We start from the raw sequence: 19,668 nt of genomic DNA, 5'->3' as shown, positions 1-19,668 counted from the left end.
GCTAAAGCGCTGGTTCAGGCGAGACCTAAAAATGACTGAAAGAGAAGGGCTTAACGCCAAATAATTGAAGGGAGGGGTCCTAGCAGTTAAAAGATTAATTTTCCTCAGGTCATATGATAAATCCGTCCGATGTGGTCCGTCGGCTGCGCTGCCGCCTCTGGTGCAGGAAACCAGGGTTCGAGCCTCGAGGTCGCGTCCACATCCAGTGATTCTGGGCAAATCACTTAATCTCCCCGTGCCTGAATGTGTAATGTAAATACAGCGTTATGTAAAGTGCTCCAATACCTTCGGGTCGAGTTCGCGCTATATAAATATGCAAAAAAAAAACCTCTCCAGCTCGTATTTCCCTCCTCGTCCATTCACTGACTAAGTTTAGCGTCTAGCGAAAGCTTTCCTAGCAGTTTCTGTCACACCCTGTCCTATTGGCTACTCCCCTCTAAATTCGAGCACCTTCCATTACATGCCGTCTCCTTCTCTTTCACCAGATTCGTATTTGACGTTATCTCTAATTCCATTGGCTGTTTGATTGAAGTCGCGTTTAATTGGTTGGGTGATAGTCGTTGACACGGTCTCATTGGCTGCGTTCGACATACTGCTCCCCCCCCCCCACCTCGTTGCTTAGTGTGGTAAATGATGGCGGCGGGTTCGGATTTCGGAAACGGGCTGCACGGGTCTGGGTTGGCCGAGGAGTCGCTGTTGCTGGAGGAGGGTTCAGGTCCCATGGACGACGATGAGCATCGGGGTGTGCATCGAAGGGGTGGCCGAGGAGTTGCCGCACCCAACACCCCTGGCCTGGAAGAGCTGGAGGAGGAGGAGCTGGAGGAAGAGGAGCCGGGAGAGCTGGGTGGGCCGACAATCGAGGACCCGGTGAGACCCGGGAGAAGGAGGAATATCGAGGATTCCATGAGAGATTACGGTCTAGAAGGGACTCGCTTTTGAAATGAAAGGAATATTGCGAACCTCGCCTATTCTTAGGATGGGAAAGCCTTAAGAGGTCGCCGAGATACGAAGGGTGGGCGGAAAGGAAATGGGAACTTGTACCTTTAAAAAAAAATGTTTTTGTTATACCAGGCCTTTCCCTCCTGCGTTGCGCCACCATGCTATGGCCATTGATACATTTGAGAACTCCAATATAAACTATTTAATCTTAAAACGTTACGGACCATCCACACCCTCAAAGTACTTTTTTCGGCTCTCCTGAGCCATAAATGTAACAGTGAGAAGACACAGTATAATGCTTAACATATTTTTAAAAACCATTCCAGTGTGAAAGGGTTGGGTTAGGTCCTACACATATTTTGTCCATTCGCGGGGGTTGAGTAAGGCACTAGACGTACTCGTTCCATCCTAAAATATACCCCTTTGCCATGTGACATTTGTCATCTTGGGGAAGAACGTAAACTCCCAAATATATGGGGGTGAAATAAACCGGCACTAAATAACATTCGGCTCTTTCGCAGTCGCCCCTTTGGTCTAATTGGCCTTGATTACGTGTGCCTTTTCAATGACTAGAAAAGGGCCTAAAAGGTCAACAGGCTTGCCAGCAGTAGAAGACTTCAAGCCAGATTAGAATATGGCCGTATTTACTTGTTTTGTGTAAACTTCCTTTCGTGCTCCCAGTTATAGTTTGCTTTGTCCCGGTAAAAAAATGTGCGTAGTCGATTATGTTTAGATTGCCTAACTGGAACAAATGTAGCTCGACACGCCTTTTCTCTCACACGTATGGTCTCATGGCAGTTAGGCTTGGGTATTTATTTAGAGCATTTTATGAAAGTCGAGGTCCGTAGAAGAAATCAAATGAAACTTTAGTTTTACATTTTAATTTTGTTATGTATTGTCTGATGGCAGACAACGGTATATACGAAGACGTTAACGGCTTTTCCTTAAAAAAGGAATCCTAAAAAAGCAAACAAAAGATAACGGAATATGGAGTTAGACTAATTGATCATTGGGGTTCACGCAGTAATTCTAGCATTAATTCCTGGGTCCGGCTGAATCACCCAGCAGCCATACATACTTTTCTCAGCCCCCCCCCCCCAACCTGCAAACTCTGGGGCATATCATTGAGGCGATAGAGTACTATCTCCCCTTTTGCGTCCGTTTTCAGACGAAAAGCGGCAATAATTTTATCGCCTAATCAGCAAGGTAACACTCTTGCGTGAAACCTTGCATTAGCGCCTGTATTCTGAACGCCCAGCTTTGCATCTCCAATGAGATGCCAAGTGGGCGTTCCTGCCCTGACATAACTGGAGAAATGTCGCTAGGTGACATTTCTCCAATTATCAATGGGCACGCTAACCCGCAGAGCGACGAGCAAAGTAGCGGTAACCTCTGTTATCGCTACTTTCCTTACGCCTGCTTCAAGACTGACTTAGCCATGATATCCTATGTAACGTGGCTATCATGGCTAAGTATGCCTTGCCCTATCATCAAGCTGTTGCCAAACTTCATGTGATTATGGCTGGATTTCCAGCGATAATCTCACATTTGGCAGTTAGCGCTTGGAATTTTATCGCTTTTGAGATAAGCTTTGCTGATAGCACGCTATCTCAGCGATAAAATTCCACATTACCCGGCGATAATTATCCTAGCGCTAAGTGCGCTTAGCGATAATTATCGCCGGACCTTGATGATATGCCCCCATGTTCTTTATGAAGTTTCTCGCTCCTAGGGATCTGTAAAAGCGCAGGTATTCCCTACGCATTGCACCTGTAGTTTTGCTAAATACCAAAGTGATGCTGTGAAGTGCATTTTAAGTCACTTTGTTCAGTTCCCGAAAGTTGAATATTCTACTCCCTTACTCTGAAAGACAAAGGGCGAGGTAACTGGATACGTTCCGTCCTGGGATATCTTCCGGTTTAATCGGCAGCAGGCGCGTGCAACTTCTACACGTCACCTCTACAGCCCCTGTCTGTATGTGATACAGTTACCGCACCCATATCACTGCTACCTGTGACTTGGCCTACATTTATTGGAGGCCTAAACGGATAATACCTTCCCTCACACTGAGTACCCGGCTGGTTCCAGTGTAAGTATATCTCTATTTCCTTTTCACTTGACCGGTGTTCTTCACTTCTAACACGTGGCTGCGTGTAATTTTACTTTTTCCCCAGAGGTCCCTATATTATTAGGTCCTGAAGAGACCCTGCATCATTGGAAGGGTTGAAACGCCGTCGACATATAAAAAAAAAACATTGGCATAGTCAATAGGTCTCACTTTTGGGACCTTATAAGTGTTTAGCCATGCAACAGTTGATGTTGTTGCACAAAGGATATTGTGCTGCATAACTAAATACTTATAAGGTCCCAAAAGCGAGACCTATTGGCTATGCCAATGCTTGTTTTTATAAAATCTTTAGTCAGCCCAACATCTCTTAATAACTTTCTACAATATTGGTCAACATTGCTTATCAGCATATTTGAAGACCTCAGCTCCCATAATCATTTGGACTAACTTAAACTCATCTTGCTGAACTATAAAAATTCACATTTAATGGCAGCTACAATTGATTGCTATACCTGCTTCAAAAATGTGCGTAAGACTTGATGATTCATTTTCGACAAACCCAACGGGTGTGGGTGAAACCTTGGTTGGAAAGGTTGCTCCCTGCCCATCAATTTTACACCTTTTTTAACTCTGCTGATATATACAAGCATTTGTAATGCAATAGGTCTCGCATTTACGCAAGATTGATCTATTGACGTTGCAAATGACAAGGCCTTTTATTTTTGTTTTCATTTTTAAAACCTAAATAAAAGGCATTGTCATTTACAATGGCAATAGCTTAAACTCGCGTAAATGCAAGACCTATTGCATTGCAAATGCTTGTTTTCTCTGGTGCCCTGGCCCATATTCTGTTCCAGTGCGAATCCAGGCACATAATACCAATGGCAATTCTTTTACAGGATGTATGTGTGTCTGATTGGATTAAACACGTAATGCAATTTATGCGTTGTTTACAGTTTGTGTCTAACTTCAAAACATGATAGAACTAATGCAGTGTTATAGTTTGTGTGTGTGTCAGGTTGCACCATGTACATGATAAACATCTTGCATTGGTTGGAGGCTGTCTACATGTCCCTTTAGCACATCATACACGCAGTGCAGTATTTATAGGTTATGTTCGGGTGTCTGGCTGCATTGTGCATATGATGCTCAAATTGCAGTGTGTATTATTTGTGTGTCTAAACTAGGCACATTATAAAATAGTGCAGTTGTTACAGTGCATGTGTCTGGTAACCCTGCACAGGCAACACCTAGTGAAATGTTTACTGCCTCTGCCTGTCTGCACTGAGCATATCATAAACATAGAGTGCAGTTTACAGATGTCTTTTTGTGTCTGCACTAAACAAGATACAAACAGTGCAGTATTTAGGCGTATGTCTGGTGCTCTAAGCGTGACGTATAGTCCAGTGTGTGCAGTCTGTCTGACTGCACTAAGGGAAAACTATAAACGATGCGTTGTTTACAGTTGTCTGGTTGCACTGAACACATGATACAAATTGCGCAGGAGTCAGTATCCATGTGGCTACACTAAGCATACAACGCTTACTACCATCATACACAAACAGTGACCTACTGTCTCCTTTGTAAACGTAAATGCAATGAAGGGTGGAGGTGGTACATGTAACGCCGTGAAATGTTTGCAGTCGCATTTTCAGTGTTCTGAAGAGAAAGAAGGGGTGGATGTCTTGTGAAAGTAACACGGGGAAGTAGTGATATGTGCGAGGAAAAGTGAAGGAGCAGAGAGAAGCATTCCCTGTTTGTGTGCTTAGAAATGCCACGATGGGCGGAGCCAGGCAGCACATAGGGCAATTTGTGTGAGCCCGGGAGCCGAATATGCTATCAGGATCTGCACTGAGCGGCATAAGATAATGCCAGGGCAGAGGCAGAAGGAGCAGAGGCATTTCCAGCATTGTGGTCGTTGTCACAATAACACAACGTGTGTCTAACGTCGCACGGCACAGGATGAGGAATGTGATCTTACTGGAGTAGACTCGGTAGGGGATCGTGGCCACTTGCTGCTTGGTGGTTCCACAAAATGCTTGTATGGCGTGCCGTGCAGGCTCTTGTGGAAAGATAGCTCACTGGGTCGATGGTCGCGCTGCAGCGATCAGTGAGTAAACTACATCATAGTTTCCAACTCCATCCAAAACCTTATATGCTTCCAAGGTTGGTAAAACGCGCCCAGAAGCGCCTGTTACACTACTTGCGTATGTACCCTAGAGTCTGGCTATTAAATGAACAAGCATTGGCCGCGCGGCAGTGAAAGTAACGCCGTGCGGCCGTAAAAGCGAAAGTCATCACGATCACTCTGAAAGCGAAAGTGATCGCGATGATGCGCTAAAGCACGCTAGGGATGCGCGCGGAGATGGCGCTGAAGGCTGGCGCAGGAAAGGCAGATGGATGTGCGAGAAGGGAGGGGGGAATGCGGGGAACAGCTGTGCGCGTGCAAGCCATCGTGCACTCAAGCTTGTAGCCAGCACAAAACTGTGGGTAGCACTTTCAAAACCCACATACTAAATGTCTCGCCAGAGCAGCGCATGCGCTGGGTCAGGCGAGACCTAAAAACGAATCATTGTATCAGCACTGGTTATCTAACACAGTGTCTGAGTATACCCAAGAACTGTAAATGGTTGTTTTCTGAATGTTGGAAACCAAGCTGTAAATGTCACAACATTCACCAATTTGTCTTTTGGTTCCATTACACACTGGGGACACTAAGCACTATTTGTATATATCTGTAAAGCTTCTTTAAAATTGACAAACTGAATATTCAATCATACTGTACTTGGCCTCCTCTCTTTCTGAGATTCGTATGACCAATTATTATTGCCATTGTGCTTTTCATTATTAACGTAGTTCATTATTGTTGCCACAAGAACCCTTGTTTGTTGATATATATATATATATATATAGTCTAATCCTGTTAGGCTGGGCCTGGAACAGGAGGAGACTCCTATGGATTCCCATTTGCTGGACCCATGAGTTACTTGATGAACCCTAGATTTCCAGTAGAGCCTGCAGGACTGCGCTGTGTGAAACTGCCATGTGCTAAGCTTAAGCTGCTCGCTCCTTGTGAAGGGTTAGTTCATCTCCAACCCACTGCAGAGGCTATACTGGTGGTTCCCTCGTATCCTCTTTGTGTTCTCCCTGTCTCATGCTTTGCATCCCGGTGCAGTGCTAGAGAGATAGAGACAAACAGCAAATCATATAGAGCTTTAATGCTAAGACCCTGAAAAAATGAAACATTTTCAAGCTGTGGGGGATTTTCTCCAGGCAACTACGGTAAACATTGTCGGTTTTTGCATCGGAAGGAATTCCGGGCAGAGGTATAATCACGTGAGAACAAAGAGAAATGCTATCTGTGTAAGCTGGGACTTTATTCCAATATCTCTGTTTTATGAAACCTTTATCAGAGCATTAGCCAGCGGGCACCCTTCCCCTGGTATGTTTTCTGTACAAGCTTTTGTTTTCTTCAAAATACTCAATACTGTGTACAAAATAGTTGTAGAAGTCCAAGTGCCCTTGGTACTTCTCGGTGCCTGAAGCATGCAGTGGAAAAGCCTGTTTGTCAGACTTCTGTCCATGTGGAGGCCTCAAGCGCCTTGAGTCCGTGCCTGCCAGGCATGGGCTCTGTTCATCCTCCTGTAGCATAAGTGCATGCGCAGTCCGCTGTCGTTTCTTTCGCAAATAGTGTCTGCAAGCCCTATTAATTAGTTCCTCTCTACACTGAGGTTCGACTTTACGGGACCTGTAGAATAAACCTTTTTTCTCAGATTTATATTTCCATCTGTAGAATAAATTCTGCCTCCCAATACTTCCTCCAGCTCTTTGAAGCATCACTCAGCGCCACATCAGTATCACTCCGCATCGCCTTTGCACTAGTACACCACCACATCCTCACTCAGCAAGACCTGAGTATCATTCAGCATAGTCTCCGCACCAGTCACCACCACCACTACCACTTCAGCATCACTCGGCACCACCTCAGCCTGCTCTCGGTATTTAACATCTGTTGATTCTTCCCTAACGTCTGGCCGCTGCTAGTGTTATACTAGTTCCCAACCTTCACCCTCCGATTGTTAATACCCCCTCAAAAAAAAGGTTTAACAAACAACCATTGGAATAGGCAGAAACAAGTTGCCAGCATTGCAAGAACAAAAGAAAACTAAGGACGTTTTTTATTGTAAATACTTTTTTTATTATGGTCGTTCAGTTGTACATAATGCCTTCTTGGTCATATATAAAGTAACAAATGCTTCTGACATTTTTTTTATTATAACTTTTCAGCGTGCTGAACTGCAGCCACACTTCTACAGCACAGCTTGAAGACATTGGCAAAGTCAATAGCTCCGGCTAAACACTTATAAGGCCCCCCAAAGGCGAGACCTATTGGCTACGCCAATGCTTGTTTAAATTGCCAAAGCTATAATGTGTCAGCCTGTCCCCTGGCAGTTGCCTCGATAGCTGTGGGTTTACGGTCAATGCTCCCCATTGTGGACCAATGTCCATCAACAAATCATTGTCACTTGGAGCCAGAGCCTGGCACTGCAGGCTCCCTCTGATTCTTGACTTGCCTGCCACCTTAGTCCTGTATGGTATGGAGCAAAAAATCAGTTTTCTCTTGTGATCGTAAGTTTAGTTTCTGATGAGGGCAAGAACCTACTAACACTCGGTCCCTCTGCCATAGACTTAAATGATATATGGTGGATAGGGCCACAACTAGTTCCTCAAGTGTGATATGCGGTAGCAGCTATCACTGTTGAGGATGTCGTCTCCAGGCCCACACTTCCTCTGCATCTTCTGTGTGTCCATCGTCTCGCAGGGCTGTCACACTATTCATGGCCAAATCACATTCGGTAGGGTTATTAAACATTAGTCTTTAAAGTTGGTGTCTTCCTTTTTAGAGTTGATAAGAATGGATTCTGATACGTCTACATATCCGGTGCTATATATAGTCCATAATACGTACGATTCAGTAAATAGGGTAACAAGCTTTTTAGATCGAGCTCACTAGGCAGTGCAAGTCTTCTGGTTCCAAAAATACCTATTGTGGGCTTACAGCCTATTGCTTGGCCTTGGTGTCACTCATTTGCTAGATTTGTGTTTGGCTTTCTTTGTCCCAACTTTCCCATATTGTTTGCCCCTGCGATGGAGCATAGTCTCTTTGCCTTCTCTCTTGGCTGGTCTCTATCCCTCCACTGTCACTTTTAGAGAGCCTTTTTTTCTTTTTGGTCAAGCTTTCCATGCATTAATGTGTTTCCCACCTCATGCATTCTCTCCATGTGTGCACCCCTAAATGTTCTGTGTTTCTCTTGTGTTCTCTCCCACACTGTTTTTGTTCCTGTTCTTGTATGTTCGTCCCCATTCCCTGTGTTGCTGTCATTTGTGTGCTTCTCCCCTCCCGTGTGCCATGTTATTTTTAGGTTTGGTCCACTGCAAAAGCTATTGTTTTAAAGAAAAAAAAAAGTCTAAGGGCTTAGAGCATGCCCATTGCTTACCTCTTCTTACCATTGGTATGGCTCCCACGTCTCATGTTTCTTTACTTACCATTAGTCAGCACCTCCTCCTGGGGCTTCCACTGGCTGCAGGATTCTGCAGATACTATTTTGGTTACTTTTGGACATTTACTCTTATTAATGCATGTCCAAAAGTAACTTTACTTAATCTCGCCCATGTTTCTCCACCCCCATCCTTGTTTTTCACCCACCCTCCTCCTCCTGCAGTCTGACGTGTTGCTCCTCTCCCCTACCGATGTTTAATTTTTGCATTTTGCACAGAAGTGTTCGCTGCTATATAACTTAAATGTTGCATGTTAGTGTTTTTTCCCTCCCCTCAGTGTTAACCACCTCCATGGCTGCTGTTCGTTTTAACCGTTTGTCAGACACTGGTCTCTGCAGCTGTGGGTTTTGCCTGAGCGTGAGGGGTAATATGTAACTGACCCCTGGTTGGAAAGTCTGTTGATATGGTTTGTAGGTTGACGGTTTTACCTGTTGAGGTTTTATGTGCTATGCAAATGTTATGTACAAGTGCAGGTTGGAAGGGCAGTGTAAGCAAACTGGAGTAGTTGGGAGTCAAAAAACATTGCCTTTTTAGAGCCACAGGTATTGTACTCGTCATCTCGAAAGCAAGCTCGGGACCCGTTAGTTCTATCTTCTCTCGACACCCACCTCATCTTCCTCTCTTCTGCTCAGGAACTTGAGGCCATAAAAGCACGTGTGCGGGAAATGGAGGAGGAAGCAGAGAAGCTGAAAGAACTGCAGAACGAGGTGGAAAAACAGATGAACATGAGCCCCCCTCCTGGGAATGGTGAGTCCTTGCACAATTAAGGTTGTTGGAGTCTCCTAGTTCTCAGCATAGTAAAGTGGGAATCACAATTCTGTCTGCACATCACCCCAGTAGTTGATGTACCAGTTCTATTTTGTCTTGCAGCTGGTCCTGTCATCATGTCTGTCGAGGAGAAAATGGAGGCTGATGCCAGGTCCATCTATGTAGGCAATGTAAGTGATTTTATTTGCTTTAGTGTGACTATTAAATGCTTGCAGGGGCAAGAGGGTTATGATTTTGAGTTTTTCTGTGAATCCACATTCTCAGTGCTGCCTATGAGGAATTAAGTTGAAAGCAAGTAGCCGATGTTAAAACGTTGTTTGTACGGTGCCCACTATGAAATCTGTATCCTAGGAGTGTAGACTTTTACCAGCTCCCTCTGCACAACAGTATCTTACGTTTACAGAGCATTCTGGAACACGTGTATCCTAAAACATGAATATCCCAAAATTGTAAACTTTGAAACTAACAAATAGGATTGATTGGTGAATGCCAACTTGGGTTATTTTTTATTTTACTGGCCGAAGGAGGATCATAAACAATTGTTTTGCTTTGTATGAGTCGCCACAATCCCCTTTCTTGGTTTCAACACTTTTCTAGAAGATTCTTTCTGAAATTCCCAGTGAAGATGTAGCATTTGTCTTTCTTTTCCACGGCATTGGGTAGAAGACAAAACCCTTTACATTATAAAAAGCTTTTCTGCTGTCCTTTTTTTTTTTTTTTTTTTTTTTATGGGTGGAGTGCAGTAAATGCCTAATTCTGCTTTTGCATTACGCAGAAACAGTGCTGTATGATCCAGCGAAGCTTTGGCTTGGAGCTCTGCAACAGCCCTTTTTGTTGCAATAGCAGGAACTCTTTTCAGAGATAATGCAATGCCTCTGTGCATGGTTTGGTATATTCTAGATACCTTTGATTTCTAGTTTGGAGCTGCGTTCACTTTGTTACTGGAGAACATACAATTTGACATAAGTGGGCATGGTCAACTTAATGCAAAATAATGAAAATCTAACCCATAAGTTTGCGTTTTTGCCTCCTGAACTCTCTGGTTTACCCCATTCATTGGAGCAGTTAGCTGAGTATTATTTATTAGTGTGTTTTTCTGTGGTCAGTACAGGTATGACTCTAAATTATGCAAAAGACTGATGGATCGAATGCTTGAATCAAGACGGATTTGAATTTGTCTGGGTTCTGGTGAGCAAAAAAACGATGGATTTAGGCCCAGATCTCTGTACTTGGGTGAATGTATGACATACTTATTACTTAGGCCGTATCCTAATCCAATACTGGGGTGAATGTATGACATACTTATTACTTAGGCCGTATCCCAATCCATTGCGATTTTTCACACCATGTCACCTCCGTTTGAAACCATCTATATGCAGGTCAGTCTTCACCCTGCTTCAAGCCAGGTCTTCCCTGAATCGGGGACACAAGCAACCCAGGACCGCTTTCACCCTAGTTATAAGTTCATCAGCCAGGTACAGCTTGGTTCCATTGATCGTGTGCATGGGTCCCAGGGTGTTGCACTAAAGTATGCAAAGAAACTGATGGATGGAATGCTTACATTAATCACAGCCACTGGTAATTACCTAGCTTTAGTGCGTCGTACCCCAACGGGTTCAGCAGCACAATATTCCAAACAGTCTGAAGGTGCCTCGGATTTGATCTCCATTCTCTCAAACGTACATCCTTCATTTGTCCTGAACACATTTAGCATTCCCTACATCAATAGTCTGTTTTGTTGTAGGTAACTTGCCTCCGCAAAGTTTTTGATTTGTTTGGGGTTGGAGGCAGTTGGAGGAGTGGCTGTGGCACACCATACGTGGATGCAGCTTGTGGGCCATGAGTGGTTGTGTGTTAATATTTTCCTGGTTAGATGGTAATGTTAGATTTTTTTTTTTTCCACTGGGTTTGAGAGTTGGATGCTGTAATTGAACTGCTGTAAATGAATGTCTTCTGTAAATCTAACCACGTTCACACCATAAATATCTGTCCCTTTTTTTTTTTTTTTTAACTCTTTGTCACCCAATCAGGTTGACTATGGTGCTACAGCAGAGGAGCTAGAAGCTCATTTCCATGGTTGTGGCTCAGTCAACAGGGTCACCATTCTCTGTGATAAATTTACTGGCCATCCAAAAGGGTGAGTGTTTCCAGTCCCTCGAAACAAGGCTGGTGGGTAGGACTGATGCTCCAGACTTATGAGTGAGGCTTAAGCGATGAGATTTGGGGGGTGGGGTCCTGTTGTGTTGGAGCAAGGAGGCGGTTGGTGGGAGTTGAGCACTCTTTGACATATTGGGAAAAGGGATATGGCAGCACCATAGACCTATATGATGTGAAAACTGCTGCTTTTTGAAATTATAAATTGCTATAACGTTGCATTATTTTAATTTTATTTTTTGTATCTAAACTTTTGTGTCCTTTTTCCCCATCTCGAATACCCTGCTTCCCCACCCCTCCCCTGTTCTGTTAAAGGTTTGCCTACATAGAGTTCTCAGATAAGGAATCGGTAAGGACTTCCATGGCACTAGACGATTCCCTCTTCAGAGGAAGGCAGATCAAGGTAAGCAAACACATTTAGAAAGTAAATGTCTCACTCTTGCTCCTACAAGCTCAAAGTGTGGATAAAATGTAATTATCTCATATGGCCTGACACTTGTGCTAGTTGCAACCCCATGTGCTGGATTCTTGACTTCACTGAGAATTTAATGAAGCTAGGATTTGGGATTTTGCTTATGGTCTCTGCAAATTGTCTCATGAATTAATATTCAGTAACCTAATTAGTGCTGTGTGAGATCACGGCAATTTCCAAACGTATTACATGCCGATAATTTGTGGTTAAATGTTGTCTCTGTAATCTAAATACTTGAGCATAAATATCAAGCTTGTGCATAATTTTTGTGGAGAGCGCTGCAATGCCTGGCCTCTTTGAAAGCTTTAAGGAAATCAAAACCGCATCGCAAATGCGCAATTGTTCAAGCAAAGGCTCAATACATCCAAAACGGGTTAATTTTTCCAGTCAGCCTAGAACTCTCTTTTCTACTGCCTATCTCCCTTCTGGACCAGCCAATAGCCTGCTCGATGAAGTTTTAATCTAACATTGCCTATTTTAACTCTGAAAAGTTAATGTACCTCTGCCTAGATACTTTGACGTCAGAGTGTCTGTCATTCTTCTACACCAATTACCCCCATGATCCTCGTGCAAACCTCTAGTCTTCATGGTCAAAGATCAGTTGTCACAGACATCGAACCCTCCTAGCCTAACACAATCTCAGCAGCTTTGCTCTATAAAGGGCGTCCATTCTGCTGCACCATATTTGTGCCTCACTCTCGCAAGACTACTGGTTTGAATTTTTTAGCGAGTAGCGAGCCTCACCTTGTTTGCAGTCATCCTTTCCTTGCAAAGTTAATTGAAAACATAGATGCAAGGGCCCTTACAATTGAAGTTTCTAAGGAGCATCATAATTTCTCTAGGGGTGTAGGGAAATGGAGTCTTTATCTTTAGAGTGCATGACACCCCGTTTTTAAAAAATCTATATTTTCCCCGTTCAACTTCCTCCTTCCCCCCTCCCCCCCCCCCCCCCCCCCCCCCCCCCACCCCCTTTTTTGGGGGATCGGATCTTGGTTCTATAGCAATTTCTCCTTCCATGTCTTAGTTGGCTTTAATAACAAACTATAATTACTTTTTCAATTAACTATGGTACATTTAAGAGGGCGTGTGATTTTAATGTAAGAAGCAGCTTGTTTGCATTATACCCCAGGTAAAAAAAAAATCATTTGACCGCTTGACCTTCCATTCACTGCATTTTTCAGTGGTGACCCTTAAACTCGCTAAACCATCCTTCCATCTTACTATGTTTATAGTATATGTTATGAATATGCCCATATTTCAGCTGAAATCACTGATGTGCATGAAGTAAATGTAAGCTATACTTCAGGCATGCTTTTGGCTACACAGGTAGCTCCTAAACACAAACTTACAGATGTTAAGATGTCATGTAAACACACCTTTCCTCCTTATGTCAAAGGCCCTCTCCAGAACTGCTTGAACCCCACCCGCATACCAGTGCAATGCAAAACGTATTGAGTAGCAAAAGTTATTCTTAAAAAATTTCAAAACATCTTCGATAAATCCAGAATCCTTTGTGTCAATTCTCCTACAACTAACTAATGCCAGTGTTCATTTGTTTGCAGGCACATATAGGCGACTGTTAAAAATGCTGGTAAAGGCGCGTAGTAAAACAAAAATGCAATTGATCATGTAAAGCGTTCTGATAGCTTCTGGTCTAGTTTGCGCTTTATAAAACACCAAATAAACAATATTGTATAATCTAAAAGCACAATATTACTTAACACAATTTCTAAATTGGCTGTATTTGTTGCAGCATTGCATTAGGTATATAAATTGTGTACAAAGTTTTGGCTGCTGTTTTATACAGCTCGAGGTACAATAAAACCATTTTCTACATTCCAAAAAGCATATCAGTTGTAAATCAACTAGTGTGGGCATCAGGTGAGGACACAGATGGCTCTCTACCTCGAGGAGAGCTTGTGTTGGCCTGTGTCCAGATGTCCGGCGTGAGGAGCGCGTGATCACTACTTGCGGTGTGCACGTCCTGTTCTGGTTGAGTTTTTCTATCTACATGTGACATGTAGATTTACAGTGTTTTGGTTAACACGAGCCTTTGGCTAAACCTGTTTTATTTTGGCCAATTTTCTCATACCTGTTTGTCGTGCCACTATGTATCTGTTAGATCAGGATTTTCCCCGGACGCGCGTTTTGTCTTTAGGTTAAGAGTCCCCACCTGTGACCTGGTATTCGATAGGTGTGGGTGCGGGTCGGGTCGTAGTACTTTTCTAAGCACCTATCTGACTCTGGGCTGGTGTGGAGGTCGCCTTGGGTGAATCAGCAATAATTCGAGTTGATTGGAACTCCTAAAAATATGGCAGTCACTAGTATAATTTTTATTAACATTCTCAACATTGTGCGTACAGTTGTCAGTGTACATTGTTCTTACTCGTATTGACAGTTTAGTTTGCTTAAGTCTAAACGTACATTCGCATTGTTCTTACTAGTTGCAGTATTGACATTAGGCATGGATTGTGGCATACATTGGTCTCGTTCTTGCCGGAGTCTGTGCCATTGTGCAGGTACAGGTTATGACTTACATTAACAATGCACATTGCATTGACTGGTACTGGCATGGTCGTGTGGGCACAGATTATGGCATCTATTCATATTGCATTTATTAATATTGCCGTTGTTGGACCTGTCAATCACGGTAGTCATTGACATTTTATGCACCCATTCCAACAGTGGTATGGTCGACCCATTCCCCCTCCTCTGTTTTTGACAGTACCTGTGGGGGCCCCTACAGGCCAGGAGGGCTCAAATGCCTCAGACTTCTTGGCCCCTGGTAGCTAGGAAGGGATCAGGGCACAGACCACCCCTAAATTCAGCAAACCGTCTCATCTCCCAGTGGGCCGGAGGTCTCGCTTGCAGTTGTCTGTCTTGGCTGTGCGGGGTAGGGGGTGCACTTATCTAGTGTCTGGGGCCCAAAGGTGCAGCTGGCCCCTCCCAGGCCATGCAACGTCCGGGAGGGTACTGCTATGAGCTTGGGGCACTTGTGAGGCTTCCAAGGCTCGCAGTTATAGATGGGTACTGTGTTGGAGCAAGACAATGGGCCACTCAGCCTCTCATCGCGGACCACGCTAACCTCCCCCGGGCCCTGCGGCTGCTCCTCTGGTTGCCATCTAGACGTGAGGGCCAGGATGCTCAAGGATTAAAGACATATATTGGAAGCATTCCTCTATGACTTGGTATTACAGTTTAGGAACAGTGGTAAGACACTGTTTAGCATGGAACCTAGGCATTTCGAACACGACCATGGCAGTTAAATAACATTTCAGGTCTAATGGGGTGTAATAGGTTAAACATACTAAGAGTACAACAATAAGCTACAAATCTTCCCGTGGCTCTGTTAATGTAAGCACCTCGATGATGATTCGGTTCGTTGGGCCTTGGAGTCCATAGTAAGAGTAGTACACTAAATTACAGCAGTGATCCTGGGCAGATAAAAGAAGACGTTGGCTAATTAATATATTTCAGTTCTAGTCGTCGTAATAGATGACGGTGAAAATAGTACACAAACAAATGATGGACGGAATGATGAATAAATCACACATTCACGCCCAGCCAAAAGATCTAGGTTAAATCCATTGTTCTTCTTCTCACTACGCCACCCCAGTTTGGACCCAGCTATATGCAAAAGTCTTGACCCTGTGCCTCATCGGAACAGTCCAGCCCGAACTGCCAAGCCAGGTCCTCCCTGGACCGGAAACAAGCATTCTGGAACCGGTTTCTGGGTATTACCCTTCATCAGCCAGGCTAGCTTGAATCCAGTGGCAAAGTGAGCAAGGGACCCACGTCTGGGCATATCCATACCACTTGGGGCGAAAAGTGATACCCAAACAAATGATGGACGGAATGCTGAATAAATCATACATTCACCCCAGTCAAAAGATCTGGGTTAAATCAATCGTTCTTCTGCTCATTACGCCACCCTGGTTTGGACCCAGCTATATGCAAATCAGTCTTGACCCTGTGCCTGATGGGAAAATAGTACAGCACGATCATGTTTCTCACTATTTGTGTGATAGTATTTGACATTGTGTTTGTCCCATGACTAAATTTAGTGTTATTCAGTAAATTGCGTACCCAGTCTCATTCTCTCCAACTAAAAGGGCATAAATGGCTGTGCTACTGATTTGTATTCTGATCTTTGTGTGGTTGACAATTTTGGTTTTCTGTTCAGTCTTTGTTTCTTTGACCATCCAGATACATACTACTCCCTGCTGTGTAGCGTAGTTGCTGTTTTTTTTTTTTAAACCCTATTTTTGTGGAAGTGCTGTTGTTGCTTTTTATCTTGTGTTTTTATTGTTATTGTAGGTTGTGCCCAAGCGGACAAACAGACCAGGTATCAGCAGTACAGATCGGGGATTCCCACGAGCGCGGTACAGAGCCAGGGTGGCCTCCTACAGTTCCCGGTCCCGATTCTACAGTGGCTTCACCCCGAGACCCAGAGGAAGAATCTACAGGTCTGAATAGATAGTGTGCTTGGCGTATGGGGCATGCGCTCCTTGAACAGACACTAACTTGAAGGGTGGGCGGTGATGGTGGGAGAGGCCAACTGAAATGCTGAGTAGGTGTTCTTAATGAGTGATTTTTGCCTGCGGTTCTGAGCTCCTTATCCAGATGCATGGAACTGATGATGTAGTGTGAGGCTTTTGTGAAAGCTGTCCCTAGAGGTGCGGAGCAGATGTTAGGGAAGGAAAATAACTGCTCGCCTTCAGGCCTGCTCTCCTTTTCAGACTCTGAGCAGCGTTTTGGTGAATGCTACTCCCTTGCATTCTGTGCAGGGATAGAAGATAATAGGAGGACTGAATGATTGGGTCTTGTAGCCACACGGTGTGAGTGGAGCACAGTTGTAACTGGCAAGTATCGAGGGGCTGAGTGAATGTTGGGATGCAATGGTGATTGATGCCGACAATTTTTTTTTATTATAACGAGGGCAACCTTGGTTTCTGGTTACATGATTGCTGCAGAGGATGCTTACCAGTAGCTTCACTTCCAAATTGAGACCATACTGCAAGTGACCCGGTCAGAGAATAGTGCTAGCGGACCGTTGACTGGTTCATCTCAGCAGGACTGAATAAAATGTGGGAGGCGATTAAGAAGTGCCAAGTAGGTGAGCTCCTTGCCCACAATTTTAGCTGAAGGTGCAGATGACATCCTTTGAGGAAAGTTGGAGAGATTTGTGAGTTGTCTGTCCCCTTGAGCATAAGGTGGGAGTCAAAAGTAGTATTGACTCAAAATATCATTGAGTTTGAGTGATCTCTTTGACTGTGTTGTGAATTAGTGCACGATGATGGGGATGCCCCCTCGATCAGCTGTGTAGTGGGGAAGATTGTGTTCCTTGGCTGTATTGCAGCTTGTTACAAAAAAAGCTAAAGGGATTACAAATTAGTCAATTGCTGTTCATGGTTAACATGAAAGCGCATCTTCCTTGCACTGAAAATGAGGATGCAAAGCTGAAAGGGGAATGTACAGTGCTGGAAGGGTTGGTACAGTGGAAAGGATGAGGCCTGCTTTCCTCCTTAACTTTACAATCCCTGGAATCCAACCCACTCTAGTGCAGAGTTTTATTACATGGGTAGATTTCCTTCAAATAACTTACCTAGCATTCTGCTTCTTCTCTTTCAGAGGCCGCGCTAGAGCTACATCATGGTATTCCCCTTACTAAAATTATTAGGAAGACGTGGGGAACAAAAGTACAAAAACAAAAAAATCCAAAAAAAGAACAGAAGACATGAAAAGAAATATATTTTTTTAAGAAAAGAAGAAACTGTATTCTGAAGGTCTGGGGGAACCTGGGGTGCTCCTTATTCCTGAACACTCCTGCTCGTTCCCTCCTTCTTTCCCATCCCTATCTCCAATATTGCCCCTTCTCTGCTCACATTGTTTGTGCATAGCATCCCTCTCCTTTCACCCATTGTCTACACACGTATTTGTCCCAGCACCTCTCCCTCACTTGTCTGCCTGTCCCCTTACCAACGCCATTCGTCAATTCTTTTTCCTCATCTTCTTTAACTCTGCCAGTCTTCTCTCCAGTAATTTTCGTCTTAACTCCTCTGCTCAAATTCTTTCTCCCTTTGCTCTTCGTTCCTTCTCTCAAGTAGGTCCAACCCTTCTTTAAGTCTCTGGTGACGGCTTATCAGTCGCTTCTGAATACCAATACTTTGAGCCCTCGTTGCCTCCACCCCCCCCCTGCTCTTTTTTGACTTTCCCTTCCTTCTGCCTCTTTTATGTTTACCTACCACTTGTCTGGCTGCCCTAATCTTTTACTCCATCCCTTCCCAGTGTGTGACTGCTCCTCCTGTCCTCTTCCCTTTTCATGGTCTGCTTAACTGTGGGGAAGTATTATCATGCACAGGCACAATGATAGCTGGTAAGGTGCAAGGCACTATTTCCTGCACTCTCCTTTCCCTCTCTATCTGGTATTGTTTTTCTGCCTTTTGGCGATGTTGAAAATGACTTGATGTTGAAAGTTAGAATTGTAATGTCTTATTTTTAGTTGCATACCATAGCTCTTTCATATGGTTTGTGTTCCCCTGTGGCACACATTGTGTACGATTCCAACTCCACTAGTCTCTTTCCTTAGTCCCATCATTTTAGCCGTTGCTTCTGTGTCACCATATGTCTATGTTCTGTCCTAAAGTTTGCCTACTTTTAATGACACTAGTCCTTTGGCAGGGTTAATTTTTTTGGGCTTTGTGGGTCTTTCCTAGCTGTTAGCCCATTTAATGTGTTTTTAGTGTTAGTCCTCTACCAGGGCTGCCGCCTCACTTTTGGTTGCTACTCTGCTTCGCATCTTTCTTTAGTCTCCCCCCGCCACACTTTTACCTCTCCCACCCCAAAAAAACATACTTTCCTCTGCAGACTGCAAAGTATTTTAATGCTGTTGGCTTGTTTGCAACTGTTTGTTTTGGGCTCCCACAGCTTATTTGCACCAGCCTCATTAGAGCAGACTTCCCTTGTGTTTGATTTTCTCCTTCATGCTCCCTTAAACTGTCGCTGGCTTTGAATCCCATCTGCATTTGTCTCCCCTAACCGACCAGAGTTTGGATGACTGTATGCTTGGGGGAACAAGGATGGTTTTGGCTGGGGAGGAGGCCTGTCGAGGTTGAGGACTCCCCTATCCTGGGTAAATGTGCTTCTTTATTGTTGTGGGATTGCTTTGCTATGAATTCTTCTCTTCACAGGTTTCTGTTAGCAGAAGACACTGCACCTACTGTGACTCCGGCTGTCTTCACTCAGTGCAGTTCATTTGTTTTTGGTGTAGGGGTATGGAAGTGTGTGGGGGGCAGAAGTGAGGTCAGAGGAGACTGCACTGGTCCCAGTGGAAGATAGACGTTGGGACTACACACTTTTTAAAAATGTTTTTTTTTTTTAAGGAGGAGACACTTTCTTTTTATCTTGTATTGGGGCAGGGGAAAATAAAGATGTTGGAGCGAAACTGTCTAGCCAGTCCTCTCTTCTTTGTTTTGTGTTTGAATGTTGATAACCAGTACTACACGTTCCATGTGTCATTAGAAGCCTAGAGCATTTGAGGGCACATGCTTATCATTCTGCTTTGAACCGCTCTGAACTTTTTTATGCCCTCAACAGCTGATGAATGGAGTTTAGTGGAGCCAAAAAAGGTTCACTGACCTTAATTTTTGTAATGCAAAAAACTCCCTGTTCTAATGCACTTTGTTTGTGATGGGAGAAAGTCCTCCTT

General features: G+C 44.0%; 1 protein-coding gene across 2 annotated transcripts; it reads left to right on the top strand.

Annotated features, from left to right (window-relative positions):
* The first annotated feature begins 595 nt into the window (after positions 1–595).
* LOC146871401 (polyadenylate-binding protein 2-like) lies at positions 596–19,404 on the top strand. 2 transcript variants are annotated; one of them, XM_085651044.1, is made up of 7 exons: positions 596–867; positions 9,199–9,313; positions 9,437–9,504; positions 11,365–11,471; positions 11,804–11,891; positions 16,278–16,426; positions 17,592–19,404. In XM_085651044.1, exons 1-7 carry the CDS (start codon positions 631–633, stop codon positions 17,629–17,631), a joined length of 804 nt encoding a protein of 267 aa, XP_085507170.1. In that variant the 5' UTR covers positions 596–630; the 3' UTR covers positions 17,632–19,404. The 2 variants fall into 2 exon arrangements, with proteins under 2 accessions (XP_085507170.1, XP_085507172.1); XM_085651046.1 differs by lacking the exons at positions 11,365–11,471; positions 11,804–11,891; positions 16,278–16,426; positions 17,592–19,404 and adding an exon at positions 10,714–11,171.
* Positions 19,405–19,668: the final 264 nt, after the last annotated feature.

The sequence above is a fragment of the Triturus cristatus genome, chromosome 1_1 (genome assembly GCF_964204655.1).
Source record: "Triturus cristatus chromosome 1_1, aTriCri1.1, whole genome shotgun sequence".
NCBI lineage: Eukaryota > Metazoa > Chordata > Amphibia > Caudata > Salamandridae > Triturus > Triturus cristatus.
Note: the sequence above shows the minus strand (reverse complement) of the source record. Positions and strands in the feature narration are given on the sequence as shown.

What these genes read in the sequence shown, in the direction of transcription:
- LOC146871401 (XM_085651044.1), top strand. Translation starts at nt 631, where the DNA reads ATGATGGCGGCGGGTTCGGATTTCGGAAACGGGCTGCACGGGTCTGGG. An exon ending in GGCCGACAATCGAGGACCCG is followed by an intron (nt 868 to 9,198) that starts GTGAGACCCGGG and finishes TCTTCTGCTCAG; the next exon opens with GAACTTGAGGCCATAAAAGC. An exon ending in TCAGAGGAAGGCAGATCAAG is followed by an intron (nt 11,892 to 16,277) that starts GTAAGCAAACAC and finishes TTGTTATTGTAG; the next exon opens with GTTGTGCCCAAGCGGACAAA.